Source organism: Amblyraja radiata, chromosome 32, assembly GCF_010909765.2.
Source record: "Amblyraja radiata isolate CabotCenter1 chromosome 32, sAmbRad1.1.pri, whole genome shotgun sequence".
NCBI classification, from domain to species: domain Eukaryota; kingdom Metazoa; phylum Chordata; class Chondrichthyes; order Rajiformes; family Rajidae; genus Amblyraja; species Amblyraja radiata.
In genome coordinates, this window is record NC_045987.1 from 1,096,825 (window position 1) to 1,119,374 (window position 22,550).

The 22,550-nt window shown below is 45.0% G+C and overlaps 1 protein-coding gene across 5 annotated transcripts in view; it reads left to right on the forward strand.

The window, feature by feature from the left end:
* fkbp15 (FKBP prolyl isomerase family member 15) overlaps positions 1–22,550 on the forward strand; it is a 54,863-nt gene that overhangs the window by 23,166 nt on the left and 9,147 nt on the right. For all 5 annotated transcript variants that reach the window (XM_033049435.1, XM_033049436.1, XM_033049438.1 and 2 more), the window contains exons 12-23: positions 342–458; positions 819–912; positions 1,684–1,778; positions 2,811–2,913; positions 3,213–3,322; positions 4,832–4,936; positions 6,658–6,752; positions 8,380–8,482; positions 17,629–17,800; positions 19,020–19,156; positions 21,904–22,059; positions 22,312–22,464. In XM_033049435.1, coding sequence (XP_032905326.1) covers positions 342–458; positions 819–912; positions 1,684–1,778; positions 2,811–2,913; positions 3,213–3,322; positions 4,832–4,936; positions 6,658–6,752; positions 8,380–8,482; positions 17,629–17,800; positions 19,020–19,156; positions 21,904–22,059; positions 22,312–22,464 — 1,440 coding nt within the window. The remainder of the gene's footprint in view (positions 1–341; positions 459–818; positions 913–1,683; positions 1,779–2,810; positions 2,914–3,212; positions 3,323–4,831; positions 4,937–6,657; positions 6,753–8,379; positions 8,483–17,628; positions 17,801–19,019; positions 19,157–21,903; positions 22,060–22,311; positions 22,465–22,550) is intronic.

Sequence of the window (22,550 nt, forward strand, 5' to 3'; positions counted from 1 at the left end):
TTTTGTAATGCAGAGCTGCAGGCCATGTCTGGCAGGTTAGACAGTGCAGGAAAGGAGAGAAAGATGGAGCCATTACAGAGGATGGGTGGCCTTCAAAATAATTTCACTGCACCTTGGTTCACATAATAACAAAGGAACCAGTGAAGTGGCTTAATCTTTTACATGTCCATGATTTTATTTCTGAAATTGAAATGTTAAACCTTGAACATTCCCCCTTTCATTAACAAATTGATTCTCCATCCTGCTGCTTTTGATTGTTAGATTCTCTTCTTAAATCATGGGCCAGTTACCATATCCGTGTATTTGGTTCCACTTATTTTTCTTGTTTTTTTTTTCCTTAGAATCCTGGTCCCACTAAAGCCAAGCTGATTTCCCGAATGGCAAAAATGGGACAACCAATGCCATTTCTCGCTGGGGCTCTTTCTGCACAGCCTGACTCCAGCGACTCTGAACTTGAGGTGAGATGTTGGCAAGCCTACCCTGTTCCGTCAGCCAGGTTTAGAAATAATTGAATAAATCCATTCAGTGAATTGTATTCTGTTTGGTTTTGAGAGCAAAATGTTCACACATATAGCACAAACTCCATTCCACGGACGGCTGTGGAGGCCAAGACAGTGGATATTTCTACGGCAGAGATAGATAGATTCTTGATTAGTACGGGTGTCAGAAGTTGTGGGGAGAAGACAGGAGAATGGGGTTAGGAAGGAAAGACAGATCAACCATGATTGAGTGGTAGAGTAGACTAGATGGACTGAATGGCCTAATTCTGGTGCTATCACTTCTGACCTTGTGTGACCTCTGTTCTAATATTCCTGCAGGATCATTCGAGAGGAGTGCCTCTTGCTGCCCCACCAGCAGCCCAGCACACTGCTGCTCCGGTTCACAGTCTACCTCCACAGCATCCTCCATCAGGTCAAGTGTCATTCACTTTGCCCCTCATCGCTAAATCGCTCATCACATTTGTATCATCATTTGATCTGTACAGGCTGCATTTCAATTTGATAATGTGCAAATTCACCCTGATTTATTTGGCATTGCAGCTTATTGTGAGACCACCTGCTCTTCAGCGGCTGGGTTGAAGCATTTTTAAGCATTTACTTTCATTTAAAACTTATTTTTTAAGTTAATTGTTTGTTAATAAAGTTATAAAAAGTTATAAAGTTAATAGAGAAATTGCAGCGAATTGTGGACGCAGCCCAGACCACACAAACCAACCTCCCTTCCATTGACTCCATTTACACCTCACGCTGCCTCGGCAAGGCTAGCAGCATCATCAAGGACCAGTCGCACCCCGGCCACTCCCTCTTCTCCCCTCTCCCATCGGGCAAAAGGTACAGAAGTGTGAAAACACACACCTCCAGATTCAGGAACAGTTTCTTGCCAGCTATTATCAGGCAACTGAACCATCCTACCACAACCAGAGAGCAGTGCTGAACTACTATCTGCCTCATTGGTGACCCTCGGACTATCCTTGATCGGACTTTACAGGCTTTACCTTGCACTAAACGTTATTCCCTATTCGTGTATCTATACACTGTGAATGCCTCGATTGTAATCATGTAATCCTTCCGCTGACTGGATAGCACGCAACAAAAGATTTTCATTGCCCCTCAGTACGCGTGACAATAATCTAAACTGAAATAAAGAGTTTTGTTTCTGACGTAATTTTTTTAATATCAACAGTGCCAGTTTGTATGCTTCCGACGTCATCTGCAGCGTTAGTGCCTGTTGTATTGCCCGCTCAGCAAGGACTGCCTGGTAGTGCCCAATCATTCCAGGTACTTTGCTGTATCTTTCATTCATTTCAAACAGAATATAAGGGGCAAAACTTGTCAACGTATACTTTCACATATTTTAGTATTTGAAGCTTGATTGGGCAATAATTCGTAGTTGTTTTCATTGTCAAAAAAAATGTACTGAAGCAAGATTTGACTTAAAAGCTAGACAGATGTTGGGGCAGGTCAACAATGCTTGGTCAAAGGAATGGGTATTAAGATGCATCTCAAAGATCTTTGATCAGACTTATTGTCTTTATCTTGCACTAAACATTATTCATGTTATTCCCTTTACCATGAGACGAGTAATTTATTTAGTCAGACGGTCAAAGAATCTGTGGAATTCTGTGGAGGCAAAGTCAGTGGATATATTTAAGGCAGAGATAGATAGATTCTTGATTAGTACGGGTGTCAGAGGTTATGGGGACAAGGCAGGAGAATGGGGTTAGGAGGGAGATATAGATCAGCCATGATTGAATGGCAGAGTAGACTTGATGGGCTGAATGGCCTAATTCTGGTCCTATCACATATGATCATGTATCTGATTAACTGTGGATGGCTCGATTGTAATCATGTATTGTCTTTCCGCTGATTGGTTAGCACCCTACAAAAGCTTTTCACTGTACCTCAGTACACGTGACAATAAATAAACTACACTAAGGGAGAGGAGTGAGGTGGAGGAATTTTGAGAGTGAATTCCAGATCTTGGGAGCAAGGACTCTGTTGTTCAGTCAGAGTTCACACCCACAAATAAAGTAAATAAATAAAATAAAGTGACAATAAAGTACCATACCAAATGCCATGGATTAAAATGTCCACATCACAAACCTGTTTTTTATCCACTTTAATGGAATCACCTTTTCTCATGAGTGTTTAGCCTGTGTGCGCTGTCACTGGTTGGTTGGTGTGTCGGTTTGTTTGTCGTGTAGCCAGCAAGGAGGGGTTATTGAATTCCTGACTGGCTGAATGGTGGTGGGAAGCACATGATAAGGTTTTTATGAAGCGTTTTCACAATTGCTAATGATTCTATTTCAGCCGTACACAGGAATGCACTATGGTTACGCACAAGGCCATGGAGCTCAGACACAGATTCAGTCAATCGGACCGATGTACCCAGCTCAAGCACCCCAGTACCAAGGTATGTGTGCAGGCTATTTCATCGAGGTACAGTGTGGATCTAGCACACAAACCAACTCCACCCGAAACGTCACCTATTCCTTCGCTCCATAGATGCTGCCTCACCCGCTGAGTTTCTCCAGCAGTTTAGTCTACCGATATATTCCAGCATATGCAGTTCTTTCTTAAACATTGGAATGTGGACGTGTTTTTTTAGTTACGCAATCTTTCATTTGTCTGTCGAGTATTACATTGAACATTTGGTCTCTTTCCCAGGTGAAGCATTTGAAGGTGATTTTATTTGTTCCCCTTTTTTTGCAGCTGGTGGAGACGTCACATCTTTCATGATGACTGAGGCACGCCAGCACAACACTGAAATTCGATTGGCCATTAGCAAGGCATCAGATAAAATTGACCACCTTGCTCTGAAGGTGAGCTGAATTTGAGGTTCTGCAGGTTTCCGTTTTAAAGAGGGTTTGTCCAAACATTCAATGAACTGAGGACATTTCCTCAAGTGCTGTGGTGATGATCTGCTTGCAGCTACCTGGATACAAACTAGGGACTAATCTTAACTGGATTAATTTTAGGCATGACACAGACATCACGTTACCTGCCCCACCAGAGGGGAGAGAACAGTAAATCAAAAGGCTGTAAGGGAGAGGGGGAGGGGTAGTGGAATTAGACATTGCTAGAAGTATTCACATGGGGATATGTATCTAGTCGATAAACTCTTTGTCAAAGGCAATTATTTAACATAAATAAAGAAACTAGGAGTAGGCCAAAGATAGACAGAAAATGCTGTAGTAACAGCAGGTCAGGCAGCATCTCAGGAGAGAAGGAATGGGTGATGTAGCAGGGTCGAGCCTTTTTCAGACGTGAGGTGCAGGGTTGTGGGGGTGGATGTAAACTTCAGCGAGAGTAAAAGAGGTAAATTCCCTCGGAGAATAAAAGGGTTTGCAATTTATAAAAAAAGATTCCAGATTGGGAGAGCAGAAGTTAGACAGTACGGTGATGTTGCTGCACCAATCCTGTTTAGTATAGAAGCATATTCCACTGCCTCTTGATTTCCCCGCTGCCTCCTCTACGCTCTGTGTAGTTGTAAGCCAACCAGTTGCGCGCATTGTCCGTCCGGGGTCGACTCACACAGCCAGGTCTCAGTGAAGCACAAGGCTGCGGCTCGAGAGAAGTCCTTGTTTGTTTGGCGCAGGAGTTGCAGTTCGTCCACTTTGTTGTTGAGAGAACGTAGATTTGCAAGGAATATGCTCGGGAGCGGTGTTCGCCGGAGTCGGGCGAGTGCTCCAGAGCGCTTCCCACGGGTCCTCCTCCGTCTCAAGACCTCAAACGCAGCCGCAGCCCCGCCGACGAGTATGTCCAAATAATCCAGCGGGTGAGAGAAATCCGGAACAATGTTTGGAAGCACCGAATATCTGAAGTTAATGAGTACGTCTCTCATGAAAGTGATCTCTGTGGGATTTTCACAGATGACACAAACGAACAAACACAGACAAAACTACCTTGTATGCCTCGTTGTCACCTTCCCCAAGCTAACAATATTCTATTCCAAGAAGGAACTTCGATTTTCCAGCATCTGCAGTTCCTTCTTATACAATATTCTATTCTACATTTTTCTTGAGCTTTGTTCCCTTTGATCTCTCGTTTTCATTCATTACCCTTGCATATCTCTCGTTTCCCTCTCCACTGACTCTCCTGAAGAAGGGTCCCGACCCAAAACGTCACCCATTTATTCTATCCAGAGGTGCTGCCTGTCCCGCTGTGTTACTCCGCACTTTGTGCCTCTCAATGGGATTTGGATGCAGATTTAAAGGATGTAAATGATGTGAAGCTGAAAAATGATTGTGCTGGTAAAAGATGATAATAGGACTGTAACTAAGAGTGGATTGATGCATCTTATTGAAGCTGAGATCTGTCCTTTGTCACAGATGGAAGACTTGCAGAAACACACCACGGGGCCGTCAATCCCAGGCATTTCATCGTTCACCATGGAAACAAGCATGATAATGCATAATATCCAAAGAATTATACAGGTTGGTGCAATCCCTGTGTCAGCTACTTTTATTCAGTTAAAAGATATGACAGTCGCTGACAAGGCTGGCATTTAGTGCTCTCCCAAGTTGCTGTAGACGAGGTAATATCTCCATCCATTGTATTGTTGAGGAGGGAGGTGGGTGATTTAGAACCAATATATTGTTGAAACAGGAGTGGGAAACATCCATTTTACCTTTGATGAAGGGTCCTGACTCAAAACTTCATCTACAGTGTCCTCCATAATGTTTGGGACAAAGATCCATCATTTATTTATTTGCCTCTGTATTCCACAATTTGAGATTTGTAATAGAAAAAATCACATGTGGTTAAAGTGCAGATTGTCAGATTTTATTAAAGGCTATTTTTATACATTTTGGTTTCACCATGTAGAAATTTAACTGAATACAAGTATGGAGGAGAGAAGGAACTGTCCAAGATCCAAAGCATACCACCTCACCTGTGAAACACGGTGGTGGGGGTGTTATGGCCTGGGCATGTATGGGTGCTGAAGGTACTGGCTCACTGATGTTCATTGATGATACAACTGCTGATTGTAGTAGCATAATGAATTCTGAAGTGTATAGACATATCCTATCTGCTCAAGTTCAAACAAATGCCCCAAAACTCATTGGCTGGCAGTTCATTCTACAGCAAGACAATGATCCCAAACATACTGCTAAAGCAACAAAGGAGTTTTTCAAAGCTAAAAAATAGTAAATTCTTGAGTGGTCAAATCAATCACCCGATCAGAACCCAATTGAGCCTGCCTTTTATATGCTGAAGAGAAAACTGAAGGGGACTAGCCCCCTAAACAAACATAAGCTAAAGGTGGCTGCAATACAGGCCTGGCAGAGCATCACCAGAGAAGACATCCAGCAACTGGTGATGTCTATGGATCGCAAACCTCAAGCAGTCATTGCATGGAAAGGATATGCAACAAAATACTAAACATTCCTTCTCTCCATAGATGCTGCCTCACCCGCTGAGTTTCTCCAGCATTTTTTGTCTACCTTCAATATTTCCAGCATCTGCAGTTCTTTATCAAACAAAATAATACTAAACATGACTACTTTCATTTACATGACATTGCTGTGTCCCAAACATTATGGTGCCCTGAAATGGGGGGACTATGTATAAACACTGCTGGAATTTCTACATGGTGAAACCAAAATGTATAAAAATGGCCTTTATTAAAATCTGACAATGTGCGCTTTAACCACATGTGATTTTTTCTATTACAAATCTCAAAGTGTGGAGTACAGAGGCAAATAAATAAATGATGGGTCTTTGCCCCAAACATTATGGCGTATGGCATGCTTGTTCTGTTTGATCTTCTGTTTGTGCACGCCAGGTTGATTGCATTCGTTGAAACATGCACTGTATTCCTTTACTCCAGTGATGCTGTCTGGCCTGCTGAGTTACTCCAGCACTTTGTTTCTCTCTTGTAAGTTCATAAGTTATAGGACATTATAAGTTCTAGGAGCAGAATTAGGCTTATCAAGTCTACTCCGCCATTCAATAATGGCTGATCTATCTTTTCCTCTCCTGCCTTCTCCCCATTACACCTGACACCCGTACTAATCGACTGATGGACTAACGGTCTACAGTGTAGCAGCCATGCTTAGGACCCTGCCCAGAGAAACTTGCAGTAAAGTCCTCGATCTAAAGTGGTTGTCTTCAGTTTTTTGTTTCTTTTAATATCCGCTACTTTCCTCTCTAGGAAAATGAGAGACTGAAGCAAGAAGTGTTTGATAAAAGCAGTCGGATTGAAGAGCAGAATGGAAAGATCAGTGAGCTGATCCAGAGAAACCAAAGGTACAGGGGAAGGAATCAAACTACCGTAACTCTGAGACTAAAGGATGCTTTTGCTTTTGTTCAGCTGATTTATTTTTGTAAAGATCATTACAAATTAAAACAATACAGATGCTGGAGATGAAAATACCAAATGCTGTAAACACTTATATTAGGCCACATTCAGGGCCAAATATTTCTTTAGTCAGAGGGTGGTGAATCTGTGGAATTCATTGCCACAGACGGCTGTGGAGGTCAAGTCAGTGGATATTTTCAAGGCAAAGATAGATAAATTCTTGATTAGTACGGGTGTCAGGGGTAATGGGGTGAAGGCAGGAGAATGGGGTTGAGAGAGAAAGATAGATCAGCCATGATTGAACGGCGGAGTAGACTTAATGGGCCAAATAGCCTAATTTTGATCCTATCACTATTGAAAAATGAATTTGCGTTTCAGAGCCATTACTCTTCCTCAGAACTTGGAGAAAGATAAGTGTGTAGGAAGAAATTGCAGATGTTTCAGGCGAAGGGTCTGGACCAGAAACGTCACCCATTCCTTCTATCCAGAAAAGCTGTCTGTCCCTGTTGAGTTACTCCAGCATTTTGTGTTTACTGGGAAAAGAGAAGATTGTTGCCATTTACAGAGAGCATGAGGAAGGGATTGCTGGGATAAAGGCAGCATCTCTGGGTGAGGTCAAGTTTACCGACATAGTTAGGAAATCAATTCCTTCTTCTGAAGAAGGGTCTCGACCCAAAACATGATAGTCACCAATCCTTTTTCTCCGGCTCGCTGAGTTACTCCATTACTTTGTGTCTAACTTATGGGATACTAATTTGCTTTGTCTTGGGGCAAGAGAGTGGGAATGGAACTGACAAGTGAACTTGTTGGTCAACATGTGGCAATTCTACGTCTGATTATTCCTCCATAATGTGATCCATTCTTGCTTGGTCCTGAACATTTCCACTGCTACATTCCTATGACTGAATATCCTGGGACAGATTTTTTAACTTCCCCACCTTTGCCTTTTATCCACCTGAAGATATTATTTTGCTTTCTTATAGATTCATAGAGTCTTACAGCGTAGAAGCAGGCCCTTCGGCCCAACTTGCCCACACCGGCCAACATGCCCCATCTACACTAGTCCCACCTGCCTGCATTTAGCCCATATCCCTCTAAACCTGTCCTATCCATATACCTGTCTAAATGTTACAATAGTACCTGCCTCAATCACCTCCTCTGGCAGCTCGTTTCATATACCTGCCACCCTTTTTGTGAAAAAGTTACTCCTCCGATTCCTATTAAATCTGTTTCCCCCCTCTCCTTAAACCTATGACCTCTGGTTCTTGATTCCCCTACTCTGGGCAAGAGACTCTGTGCATCTACACAATCCTATTCCTCTCATGATTTTGAAATCACCCCTATAAGATATATAAGATCATCCCTCATCTGCCTGCGCTCCAAGGAATAGAGTCCCAGCCTGGCCAACCTCTCATGAAAGTGCTTCTGTATTTGGTATCCTGTTGTCTCAATGCATGATGTCTGTTCAATGTGCCATTCAGTTGTTACATGGAAAGACAGCCCTTATTCTAATTTCCCATGATTCTCACGGCCCATATTTCATTCTCATAATTGCTTGTCTCCTCCTGCTGGCAGATACGTGGAGCAAAGTAATTTGTTGATGGAGCAGAGGAACGACTCTCTGATGTCCTCAACAGAGAATAACCAAGCCCGCGTCCTGCTTGTAGAGCAGGAGAAGGTAAGCCTGGGTTTCTTGTTCATTTGCTGTCCTGACTGTTACAGTCTGAAACTCCTCTGTGCATCCCTGCTTCCGTCTACATTTAGCATTGATTTTGGATTTGACCAACATGGCGCTCAGTCTTACAACATGTTATTATTAAGTTGATACATTTTATATTTGTGTTAATGATCATTTGTAGCGGGAGCAATCGCACAACAGTAAGACCAATCAAGCACTTTTAGATGCAAGCTTTGATATTTCAAACAGTACACTCTTGTGTTAAGTTAATGGTTGTTTTAATTGTGCTACAAACAATTCTTTCCAACCTGTTTATGTCATGGAACATTGGAATGATAGAATGGATAGGACAGGTTTAGAGGGATATATGGGCCAAACGCAGGCAGGTGGGACGTATAGATGGGACATGTTGGTTGGTGTGGGCAAGTTGGGCCGCAGGGCCTGTTTTCACGCTGTATGACTCTATCACATGGTCTTCACATCCTGCTTTGGAGCAGCAGCAGGTAGGCTTGGGTTTCTTGCACCCGTGTACATGAGTCCATGTTATGGTGAAGCTGAGGTGGATCCGTGTGAGGAATGAGGATTGGGACAGAAGCTCTGGGATAATCAATGCAAACACCTCAGGAATATTCGATTAACAATGGGATGTGGCATACAGGAAAAAAGGCAAAAAGATATGAGCAGAGCCCCAAGTCCAGGCATGGCCTTGCTGAGAACTTAGCTGGGTTCTCATCGGGCATTTACTTCACCTCAGGGGAAGCATCTCTGCTGCAGTGCATTTGAATCTCTGTTTCATAGTCTGGAAGAAATTAGTGATAATTCAGGCTTTCACTGTTGATATTCCTCACTGCAAGTGTCAGTGGACTTGACAAAGAATGTGTCTTCAAAAACACAATTGCACATGTAAGCAAGTATTCTTGTGACCCAATATTTGTCATTTTCTGTATTATCAAGGCGATCTTGGTCCACACCAGTTTAAATGTCAGTGTGTTGAATCCCATTTGAACAGCTGATTATTCTGGTTGTTAGTCCTTCTCATACTACAAAGTAGTTTTTGTGTGAAACAGCAGAGAATGAAGATGATGATCACAGAATGCAGAAATATAGAGTAGCAGGTGCTGGTTAATACACAAAAGGACACAAAGCGCTGGAGTATCTCGGCAGATCAGGCACCATCTCTGGAGAACATGGAAAGGTGCCTTTTCGGATCTGAAGAAGGGTCTCGATCAGAAACGTCACGTATCCATGTTCTCCACAGATGCTGCCTGGCCCGCTGAGTTACTCCAGCACTCTGTGAAACGTCACCTATCCATGTTGTCCACAGATGCTGCCTGGCCCGCTGAGTTACTCCAGCACACTGTGAAACGTCACCTATCCATGTTCTCCACAGATGCTGCCTGACCTGCTGAGTTACTCCAGCGCACTGTGAAACGTCACCTATCCATGTTGTCCACAGATGCTGCCTGACCCGCTGAGTTACTCCAGCACCCTGTGAAACGTCACCTATCCATGTTGTCCACAGATGCTGCCTGACCTGCTGAGTTACTCCAGCACCCTGTGTCCTTTTATATCATAAAATGTAGCTTGGTTTACAATGGAGTTGAGTGACTGTAACTGCATTTAACTCCCAAATGTACAGTGTGAATTTTCTATTTGAGCCATAATTTACAGAAAAAATCTGTCAGAAAACAGGGCATATTTTCTACTACTGTTCTGGTAAAAAATATCAATCAGAAGTTAGTGAGAAGTTAACTAAATTCAGGCTACGCAAACTTCTGTCAATTTTAATTATTTGCCGCATTCAAGATTCAATGTAATTTAACTTAAGCAAATTGTTCAAGTTCATGACTACAATAAACCAACCCGGGGGGGCAGATATATTGCTGTCAGTGCTACAGATGTATTAAATAATTTATACGCAGTACAAAAGTAATATTAAACAGGTGGCCGTCACAGTCTGGTCCTCCAGCAGGTGATGGTGGGGCAGTATCCCTCCCTCTGACCATCTTCTGTTGACTGCTGTTTGTGCACAGCCTCTCTCGCTCTCCCTACTTCCTCTTACTCACAGTTCTGAGTCCATCCCTTTTATGCCTTTCCTCTTCGATCTGTTACAGTAACTAATAATCTCCCGAGTTGCCTAACACCTTTTTAATCCTCGACCTTGTGTTTACTTATCCTTTCTGGAACTAAATCATTCCACATTCTGCGTAGGAAGGACCTGCTGGTTTAAACCGAAGATCGACACAAAAAGCTAGTGAGTCTGTGGCGACCAGCGATCCTACACACACTTAACTATCCTACACACACTAGGGACAAATTACAATTACACCAAGCTGATTAACCTAATTCCGTAAAAATTGTAAATTGTCGTGTGTGTAGGATAGTGTTGGTGTGCGGGGATCGCTGGTTGGCGTGGACTCAGTGGGCCGAAGGGACTGTTTCCGTGCTGAAACTCTGTGCTCGTTGATGGTGGGAGGGCTTTGGATGTTGACGGCGATGTTGAGGTTTTCCAGATAACATTAGTGAATAAGTGGCATTGTTTTGTCAGTTGCCTGCAGTGGGTGGCTCAGTGACAGGATGAGCAGCTACTTCAGCTGGGACCAGCTGCCTTGTATTTGATTGCTTATTCAGCAAGACTGATGTTTAAGCACCGTAGTCGCTCCAAACATTTAGGGAAAGCATAATGTTCATGTTGATTCAGATTCAGATTCAGATTCAGATTCAATTTTAATTGTCATTGTCAGTGTACAGTACAGAGACAGCGAAATGCATTTAGCATCTCCCTGGAAGAGCGACATAACAAATGATTTGAATAAATAATAATAAGTGTCCGGGGGGGGGGGGTGGGGGGGTGATTGGCAGTCACCGAGGTACGTTGTTGAGTAGAGTGACAGCCGCCGGGAAGAAGCTGTTCCTGGACTTGCTGGTTTGGCAACGGAGAGACCTGTAGCGCCTCCCGGATGGTAGGAGGGTAAACAGTCCATGGTTGGGGTGAGAGCAGTCCTTGGCGATGCTGAGCGCCCTCCGCAGACAACGCTTGCTTTGGACAGACTCAATGGAGGGGAGCGAGGAACTGGTGATGCGTTGGGCAATTTTCACCACCCTCTGCAATGCCTTCCGGTCGGAGACAGAGCAGTTGCCATACCATACTGTGATGCAGTTGGTAAGGATGCTCTCGATGGTGCAGCGGTAAAAGTTCACCAGGATCTGAGGAGACAGATGGACCTTCTTCAGTCTTCTCAGGAAGAAGAGACGCTGGTGAGCCTTCTTGATCAGAGTTGAGGTATTGTGGGTCCAAGAGAGGTCATCGGAGATGTTGACTCCCAGGAACCTGAAGCTAGAAACACGTTCCACCTCCGTCCCGTTAACGTGGATGGGGGTGTGCGTGCCGCCCCTGGACTTCCTGAAGTCTACAATGAGCTCCTTGGTCTTCTTGGAGTTAAGGGCCAGGTTGTTGTCAGCGCACCATGCTGCTAAGTGCTGGACCTCCTCCCTGTAGGCCGACTCATCGTTGTTGCTGATGAGGCCAATCACCGTTGTATCATCTGCATACTTGATGGTGTTAGTACCATGTACAGGTGTGCAGTCATAGGTGAAGAGGGAGTAGAGGAGGGGGCTCAGCACACAGCCCTGTGGAATGCCGGTGTTCAGGGTGAGGGTTGAAGAGGTGTGCTTCTCTAACCTAACAGACTGGGGTCTGTTGGTTAGAAAGTCCAGTATCCAGTTGCAGAGGGAGGGGTCGATGCCCAGGTTACCGAGTTTGGTGATCAGTTTTGATGGTATAATGGTGTTGAATGCTGAGCTGTAATCGATGAACAGCATTCTTACGTAAGTGTCTCTGTTGTCGAGGTGGGAGAGGGCGGAGTGAAGTGCCGTTGAGATGGCATCCTCCGTACTCCTGTTCTTGCGGTAGGCAAACTGATAGGGATCCAGTGTGGGGGGTAGGCAGCTTTTGAGGTGTGCCAGGACCAGCTTCTCGAAGCACTTGGTGATGATGGGGGTAAGTGCAACTGGGCGGAAGTCGTTGAGGCTTGCCGCAGTGGAGTGTTTTGGAGTGATAGGGGCAGAATTAGGCCATTCGGCCCATCAAGACTATTCCGTCTTCAATACTGGTTGATCTATCTATCTTTCTCTCTTAACCCCATTCTCCTGCCTTCTCCCCGTACCCTGTGACACCCGTACTAATTTCATAGCAAGTCTAACTTGTTGGGATTGAGGAAGGGAGTGTGTGTGTGTAGGTGCAGGGGGTGTATCAGTGCAGGGAGCATGAGTTTCTGCAGTGTATGGTCAACTCATGAAACTGTGTCAATTATGTTTGATGTTTCAAAGTCGCAATGACTGTGTCTGTGTTCTTGCTCTGTACGTATCTTCACTTAGTACGTGCTGCACTTGACTGTCAGTTTACTTTCTTTTCCTAGCTTGCATTGCCAGTGGAGCTGGCAAGAGCACAGGTGAGGGTGTGCATCTTGCTGCTTTAGTCTGTGCTTGGTATCATCTCCTGTCCTCTCTCCTGGGGTTCTCATTGTAATTAAAGCATTAACCCGCTGGCCTTTCTGCTGAATACGAGCAGCAAAATCCACCCGCTACTTCTCTTCATCTCTCTGCAAATCCTCCCCTAACCCTCCCCCTGGGGCATGCATGTCAAAGCCACGGGATATGTGGGAATGTCCCCAAGCTGTGGCGTTGACTCTCAGAGTGCTTATTCACTGCTACCCACCTACCCACCCACAGTAAAGGTCCGAGATTATAGTAGGGCAGCACGGTGGTGCAGCGGTAGAGTTGCTGCCTTACAGAGCCAGAGACCCAGGTTCATTCCTGACTACGGGTGCTGCCTGTACGGAGTTTGTACGTTCTCCCTGTGACCTGCGTGGGTTGTCTCCGGGATCTCCAGTTTCCTCCCACACTCCAAAGACGTACAGGTATGTAGGTTAATTGTCTTGATGTGATTGTAAATTGTCCACAGTGTGTAGGATAGTTTTATTGTACGGGATCGCTGGTTGGTGCGGACTCAGTCGGCCGAAGGGCCTGTTTCCGTGCTGTATCTCTAAACTAAATTAAACTAAAACCTCGGGCAGGAGAGGAGAGCTCCCATCTTGCTCCTTTCCTGAGATTGTGGTCTGCATCACTTGGGATGTTCAATAGCATCGTTTAATGTATCCTATAGAGCCAGGTCTGGTTTATGTTAGAGAGCTTTGTGTGGTTGGTATAGAGCTAGTCAATGGTGTGCTGAGTCATTGAGTTGTGAAGTAAAAGGGTTGTGTAGATGGTGCACTATGATGTTATTTAATGCTTATATGTGGTTAGTAGCGGGGATAGGTTCAGAACTCTTTGTGGTATTTTGTGCATGGAAGTTTTTGTGGGGCAGCTTGGCCAGTCATGTTAAAGTACAGGGCTGTTTTATTGCACTGTTGGCTTCTTCTCTGGCGGGTGCTACACCGAGTGGTGTTTGTGGGATTGTGCAGAGTGCAAGTATCGTGCGGGATTGGTACAAGTCAAAGGATAATGGGGAAAACTGGGGGAAAGATAAACATGTAGCTGTGGTGACAAGGTGGGGAAGAGTGGATAGAATGGCGTATAGAGCTATACCATTCCATGGGGTATTGGTATCAGCATAAGGAGCTGGTGTCAGGGGTTATGGGGAGAAGGCAGGAGAATGGGGTGAGGAGGGAGAGATAGATCAACCATGATGAATGGCAGAGTAGACTTGGTGGGCCGAATGGCCTAATTCTACTCCTATCACATGATCTTATGTCCCGTTCTTGAACTAAACTTGTGAAAATAATCTGTAGATAACCTCGATGTAAAGCGAGTCTCCTACTTTAGTGTGACCGGGTGATCAGTGGTCGGCCTGGACTGTCAGCTGAAGGGCCTCTTCACGCTATATCTCTAAAATGAATAAAATCTAAAAAAAACGACAGTACTGATGATCTAGTGCAGTGGTTTGAAGTAACTTACTATGCATGCGTATTGGCCGAGACTGAGATCTAATTACAAGTTGGGCACAATGGGGAGGTTGGAAAGTAGGATTACCCATAGCAGCAAAGGAGATGGCAGTGCTGTTTACCACCATCCGTAAGGGTGAATAAACAGTGGAGTCTGCGTAGAACTGGGAAACAACAAACTTCTCTCCAAAATCCCTCTTCTTGGTAATAAGGTACTGGAATTTAGAGAAGCTTTTTGCAAAAACCAAGTGAAAATGATTAATTTTCTCACAGACCAGAAGAAAGCAAAGCCGTTTGAGACTCAAGTGTAGTAATTATTGTGGTGGAGATTCCCAGGCACAATACAAGGTTTAATTATGAGTATTACAGCTAAAGTTAGGTTTGTGGGGGAAAGAGTAAGTCACAAACTATGATTTTAAGTTTAGGTAAGCCAAAATTTTGAGTTATGTGACACAAATTAAACTCGATAGAACGGCCAGAACTTTTGACAGTCAAAGCTGCAAATTAATGTTGGGAGATGTTTGAATCAGTGGAGATCTAGAAATGGCCCAGAATGATAAGGGTGTAAGTGAGCAATTGGACATGCTCCAGCCTGGTTTAGATATAGCGCCGAAAAAGGCCCTTTGGTCCACTGAGTCCATGCCAACCAGCGATCCCCACACACTCACACTATCCTACACACTAGGGACAATTTACAATTTTACCAAACCAAGTAACCTACAAACCTGTACGTCTTTGGAGTGTGGGAGGAAACCGAAGCACCCTGGGTAAACCCACGCAGGTCACGGGGAGAATGTACGAACTCCATACAGACAGCACCCGTAGTCAGGGTGGAACCTGGTGCTGTGAGGCAGCAACTCTACCGCTGCACCACCAAAATAGCACTGATTTGTTTACCATTTTAGTTGGCACATTGGTAATGGAACATTGCAATAGGACGTCGTCAGATCAACTGAATTGCACTTTGTTTGTCCAATGTTGATTGTGTGAAGAAATGTGTGGGAAGGAACTGCAGATAATAATAATAATAATACATTTTATTTATGGGCGCCTTTCAAGAGTCTCAAGGACACCTTACAAAAATTTAGCAGGTAGAGGAAAAACATGTAAGGGAAATGAAATAAATAGTAGAGACATGATTAGTACACAAAGTAAAGACAGAATTCAATTCAAAACACAATATGAGGCAATTAATGCACAGATGAAAAGGGAGGGGGACGTGGGGCTAAGGATAGGCAGAGGTGAAGAGATGGGTCTTGAGGCGGGACTGGAAGATGGTGAGGGACACGGAATTGCGGATCAGTTGGGGGAGGGAGTTCCAGAGCCTGGGAGCTGCCCTGGGGAAGGCTCTGTCCCCAAAACTGCGGAGGTTGGATTTGTGGATGGAGAGGAGACCGGCTGATGTGGATCTGAGGGACCGTGAGGGTTGGTAGCAGGAGAGGTGGTCAGTGAGATATGGGGGGGCCAGATGGTGGAGGGCTTTGTAGGTGAGGACCAGGATTTTGTAGGTGATCCGGTGGGAGATGGGAAGCCAGTGAAGTTGTTTGAGGACTGGAGTGATGTGATGCCAGGATTTGGTGTGGGTGATGAGTCGGGCGGCTGCGTTCTGGACCAGTTGGAGTCGGTTGATGTAGGTGGAGCTGATGCCAAGGTTTAGATGCTGGTTTATATCATAGATAGATACAAAGTACTGGAGTAACTCAGCGGGACAGACATCATCTCTGGAGAAAAAGAAGGGGTGACGTTTCAGGTCGGGAACCTTCTTCAGCCTATCACTTCTTCAGATTGTGTGAACTCGTTCCCTTTGAATGCAAGTAATAGTGCGGAGTATGTCCAAAATGACGAGAAGCTATGAATGGTGGAATAGCACAGGTCAGTGAGAGGAACAAAAGGGGCTAGTTGAATATTGGTCTTAATCTTGAGGAAGCTGGAATACAAAGAGGCCCAGGTTTGGACCAGACACCGTTTAGAATGCTGCATTCAATTCTGCTCATCGTAATTTAAATGACCTTGGTGGATCTGCAGCAAAATGATAATGGGGATGAAGGATGTGATGAGTATCAGGTAGTCTGGCCCCTGAATGTGGAAGATAAAGGGCTGGTCTAAGGGGTATAGGAGTAGAATCTAGCAGAGTGTGGTAGATTTATCACATTATACAGGGTGGCTGCAGACTACACTCTCTGGTACTCACACAGTCCAGATCCTCTGCTCAAAACTGCAAGAAATATCAGAGTTGTGAACGCAGCCCAGTCTATCACACAAACCAGCCTCTCCTTCCCCCGACCCAGCAACCAAATCCACCTAGACTTCACAGCCAACATTATCGAGGACCACACTCACTCTCGAGCATGGTCCTCCGGTCAGGCAGAATATACAGGCTTGAAAGTGTGTGCCACCAGATTCAAGAACAGCTTTTTCTCTGCTGTTATAGACTCTTGAGTGGACATCTCGTGTACTAACGATGCATTCCTGATCTCAGGTTCACCTGGCAATAATATACCAATAATAATAGAACCTGCTATAGTACCTTAAAATTAGAGTTGTGTCTAAAGGGATTTAGTTATCAACTACTTTGTCTCTTTAAGAGGTAATTTTATCGTATCTGTACACTGTGGATGGCGTGATTGTACTGTCTTTCCACTGGCTGGTTAGCAAGCAACAAAAGCATTTCACTGTACCTCGGTACACTTGACAATGAACTAAACAAACTCTGAAGTCCTATTTACCGGGAGGCACTTGGTGAAGGGCCAGGTTTGTATTGTGGAGCTGCTTTGGCAGGATTGCACCCATGTACTGTCAACAGGACAAGAAACTCAAAATCAAACGTTTTGTTTTAAAAAGCTACTGAGATTCATGTTCATAAGTGATAGGAGCAGAATTAGGCCATTCGGCCCATCAAGTCTATTCTGCCATTCAATCATGGCTGATCTATCTCTCTCTCTCCTAACCCTATTCTCCCCATAACCCTTGACACCCGTACTAATCTATCTATCTCTGCCTTCAAAATATCAATTGGCTTGGCCTCCGCAACTGTCTGAGGCAATGATTTGCACTGTAGACAATGTTGAATGCCTCCTTTATATCCATTAAAGATAAATTGTTAAGCTGCTGTGTGGAGGGAGAGAAGCTGGGGTAACATGTTTGAAGGCCTCCTAACCCCATGAAGTAAAAGGCTGTGTGTTTCTTTGTCCCCCTGTGACGCAGGTGAAGGTGACGGAGGAGCTTGCGTTGGCCACGGGCCAGATCGCCAGGCTGCAGTTAGAGCTGATGGCCCACCAGAAGCAGGAGATGGAGCTGCGTACTCAACTGGCATCAGCACAGCAGAAAGCAGAGGACCAAGGACTGTGCCTCAGCAGCGTGGAGATGCAGTTTTCAGGTGCACAGCAGTCTCACAACTTCTCCAATTTCACTAACCCTTGCACCCCCTCTCTCTCCACCCCTCCCCCACTCAGCTTCAAAGTTGTCTTGTTGATTCTCATTGTCTGTAACTTGTCTTCACCTAGCACACAGCTAACAATGGCCGGCTTCATTTATCATCGCATGTCTTTCTTTCATTTGTTCTATCTCTCTCTACATCACCATCTATATCTCTTGTTGCCCTCGCCCCTGACTCAGTCAGAACAAGGGTCTCGACCCAAAATTCACCCATCCTTTTTCTCCAGAGATGCTGCCTGACTTGCTGAGTTACTCCAGCACTTTGTGTCTATCTTCTATACCATGGCTATTTAAGTGTCTAACCAAATGCCTCATAAGTGTTTAAGAAGGAACTGCAGATGCTGGAAAATCGAAGGTACACAAAAAAGCTGGAGAAACTCAGCGGGTGCAGCAGCATCTATGGAGGAAATAAAGTTGTAAGAAGGGTTTCGGGACGAAACGTTGCCTATTTCCTTCGCTCCATAGATGCTGCTGCACCCGCTGAGTTTCTCCAGCTTTTTTGTGTACCTGCCTCATAAGTGTAGTGATTTTATCTGATCCATCATCTCTCGGGAAATGTATTTCAGGTATCAAACTAACATCAGTGACCAGAGGATAGAGATTTCAGTGGCAGAGAAGCCATCACCAAAGTCACGATTAAAGGATTCTGACAAATAAAAGGTAGACACAAAATGTTGGTGTAACTCAGCGGGAGAGGCAGCATCTCTGGAGAGAAGGAATGGGTGACGTTTCTGGTCGAGATCCTTCTTCAGACTCATTTTTGATTCTTCAAAATTCTCGAATCTGAAGACGGGTTCCGATCTGAAACGTCACCTATTCCTTCTCTCCAGAGATGCTGCTTGACCCGCTGAGTTACTCCAGCACTTTGTGTCTATCTTCGGTGTAAACCAGTATCTGCAGTTCCTTCCTACATATACTGACAGATAGTGTGTGTCCAGTCAACCCTGTTGCATCTTTGCCCATGTTAATTTGGGTGGGTGCAGTGTGGTCATTCAAAGGTCTGTTTATTGTCACGTGTACCAATTAGGCACAAGTGAAACTTGAATCTCAAACAGACATTGCTGTGAGTCCACGAGGGGCCCGTGTCTGGCTGTCTCAGCCGTGTCTAGCTTTGGTAGACGCAAGGCTGCTGACTTGTTCCGTCTGTCTGTCCACCTCAGAGCTGCAGGAGACATCGGAGCGAGCTCAGACCAAGTGCAAGGCAGAGAAGCAGAGCCGCAAGCAGCTGCAGGTGAAGGTGGCCGGCATGGAAGAGGAACTAGTGGACCTGCGAGCCGAGAAGGACAACCTTGTAAAGGTGAGATTGGCCACAGTTGTTACTCATCCCCAGTGTGTGAAACTGTGTGTGTGACATTGCAGCTTGTTGATGTGCCGTAAGCCAGGACATCTACACATTCCTGGTGATGTCCACTCTACTCAACTTGCAGATAAGGTCAGATAGTAACTCAGCGGGTCAGGCAGCATCTGTGGAGAACATGGATAGGTGACGTTTCACAGAGTGCTGGAGTAACTCAGCGGGTCAGGCAGCATCTGTGGAGAACATGGATAGGTGACGTTTCACAGAGTGCTGGAGTAACTCAGCGGGTCAGGCAGCATCTGTGGATAACATGGATAGGTGACGTTTCACAGAGTGCTGGAGTAACTCAGCGGGTCAGGCAGCATCTGTGGAGAACATGGATAGGTGATGTTTTGAATCGAGGCCCTTCTTCAGACTAGACCCAAAACGTCACCTATCCATGCTCTCCATAGATGCTGCCTGACTGCCTTAGTTACTCCAGCACTTTGTGTCCTTTTGTGTAAACCAGCATCTACAGTTCCTTGTTTCTACTGTTTGAAGATTGTCCTTTTCTCTCAATATGGGGCCAGGGATGAACAGCTTCTGTTGTCAAGCCATGATGCCCAAATGGATGATATTTAGAAAGGTTTTTTTGTTTTTGTTTTGAGCCTGTTGCAACGTGTGGAAATGCTACAGTACTTTACTGTCAGGAGGTGTGCACGACTCAAGCTCAGTCATTGTCCACATTTGCTGCACGAGCTTGAGATCAAGATTCCCTTGCTGTGTTTGTGGAACGGGAACATGTAAAGAGTCAAAAAACGTGGAACAATTTGTGTGATCAAAATGTTTGCTTCATCCTTCCAAAGCAGCTCTGATGAGCGAGCGCGATCTAAGAAATAAAACCAAGAAGTGCTAGAAATATTCATCAGGTCAAATAACATTTGTGGAGGGAGAGAAAGAGAGAGTAAACATTTCATCAGAACTTTTTATCAGAATTGATGATCTTTCTGATAAAAGGCCACTAAAAGGCCGAGCATTCCCCCAATCTGTTGCCTCATCACCCCTTGGTCTCCTGCGCTCCAAGGAATAAACTCTTAGCCTGTCCAGCCTCTCCCTATAGCTCAAGCCCTCTGGACCTGGCAACATCCTCGTAAATCTTCTGTGCATTCTTCCCAGCTTAATGACATTCTTCCCATAGCAAGGTGACCAAAACTGAGCATAGTATTAATTCCAAGTGCAGCCTCTCTAACGACTATAACATAACATCCCAACTTCTGTACTCAGTACGCTGACTGATGAAGGCCAATGTACCAAAAGCCTTCTTGACCACCCTACCTACCAGTAACGCTACTTTTAAGGGAAAATGTAGCTGTACTCCTAGATCCTTCTGTTCTACAACACTCTCCAAGGACCTACTATTCACCAAATGTCCTGTTCTTCCCTGAATAAAAATGTCCTGTACTTCTCCGTATTAAATTCCATTGGCCTTCATCAGCCAGATTATTGAGCATAGAAGTTGGGAGGTCATGTTGCAGTTGTATAAGACGTTGGTGGGGCCACATTTAGAGTTTTGTGTTCAGTTTTGGGCACCGTGTTATAGGAGAGATGTTGTCAAGCTGGAAAGGGTACAGAGAATGTGTCGGAAAGAATTGCAGATGCTGGTACAGAGGGTACAGAGAAGATTTACGAAGATGTTGCCAGGACTAGAGGGTAGGAGCTATAGACAGAGGTTGAGTAGGCTAGGACTCTATTCCTTGGCGCGCAGGAGGATGAGAGGTGATCTTATAGAGGTGTATAAGATCATGAGCGGAATAGATCGGGTAGATGCAGAGTCTCTTGCCCAGAGTAGGGGAATCAACAACTAGAGAACATAGGTTCAAGGTGAAGGAGAAAACATTTAATAGGAATCCGAGGGGTAACTTGTTCACACAAAGGGTGGTGGATGTATGGAAAAAGCTGCCAGAGGAGGTAGTTGAGGCAGGGACTATCCCAACGTTTAAGGAGCAGTTAGACAGGTACATGGATAGGACGGGTCTGGAGGGATATGGACCCAATGTTAGCATATGGGACCAGTGTAGCTGGGACATGTTGGGTGGTGTGGGCAAGTTGGGCTGAAGGGCCTGTTTCCACACTGTATCAGTATGACTCTATCATAGTTCCTCAGCTCACTTGCCCAACTGATCAAGATCCTGCTGCACTTTTTGATAACTATCTTCACTATCTACGATACCTCCTACCTGGGTGTCATCTGCAGACTTGCTAATTGTGCCTTGTACGTCTCACCCAAATCATTGATTTAAATCACAAACAGCAATTGATAAGTTCTAGAAGCAGAAATAGGCCATTTGGCCCATCAAGTCTACTCCGCCATTCAAACGTGGCTGATCTATCTTCCCCTCTTAACCCCATTCTACTAACCTTCTCCCCATAAGCCCTGACACCGTTACTAATCAAGAATCTGTCAATCTCCGCCTTAATAAACATAAGAAAGAAATGGAGCCAGCACCAATCCGTGAGGCACAGCCCTCGTCACAGACGTCTGAAATATACCCTTCCAACACCACCACCTGCTTCCTTCCATGAAGCCAACGTTGTATCCAGTTTGCTCGCTCTCCCTAGATCATTATTTTAAACTCTCGCTAGAACTTCAATACCAGGAGACAATTAACTGCAGGAGGAGAAAGTCTGGAAGGGTGTGCTTTGATGTAAACAAATGTTTTGTTGGTCCGTTGGAAGATGTTGTGGTGACGGAATGTTTTTGTGGTCAGAGTTCAGCAGAGAGGAAGAGGAAAGCAGTAGCGGAGCAGCAGCGAGCTGAGCTGGAGATGGAGGAACTCCGCAAATCATACGAGGAGGAGCTGGGGAATGTCCGCTCACTGTTGCGGAAAGCTCGGACATCTACTGACCAGGCCGCAGCTGAGCAGGTAAAGGACTGAACAGCACAACTTGGAAACTTACCTAGTCCTGCTCTGATCTTTGCCAAGCTGAATGAATGAATGAAAGAATGGAGCAGGCGGACATTTAGTTTACAAAACGCTGGAGTAATCAGCGGGTCAGACAACATCTCTGGAGAAAAGGAATAGGTGTTTCGGGTCAAGATCCTTCATCAGACAGAGGAAGGGTCTCAACCCGAAATGTCTGAGTTTGCTGAGAGATATTCCTTGCTTTTGCTACAGATTTCAGTGATGCAGGCAGAGCTGGAGTCACAGTGGCAAGTCAGGTGTGACCGCATGCTGACGTCAGCCAAGGAGCAACACAGCCTGCAGTATGGAGAGGTCTGTGAACAACGAGAATCACAGCAGCTGAAGATCTCACAGCTGGAGGCAAAGGTGAGCTGGCCAATCTAGCCGCCTTAGATTTGAATCTCTCCTTACCTTCTTCCTACCTCTTTTAGTACATATTTAGCCCTGCTACT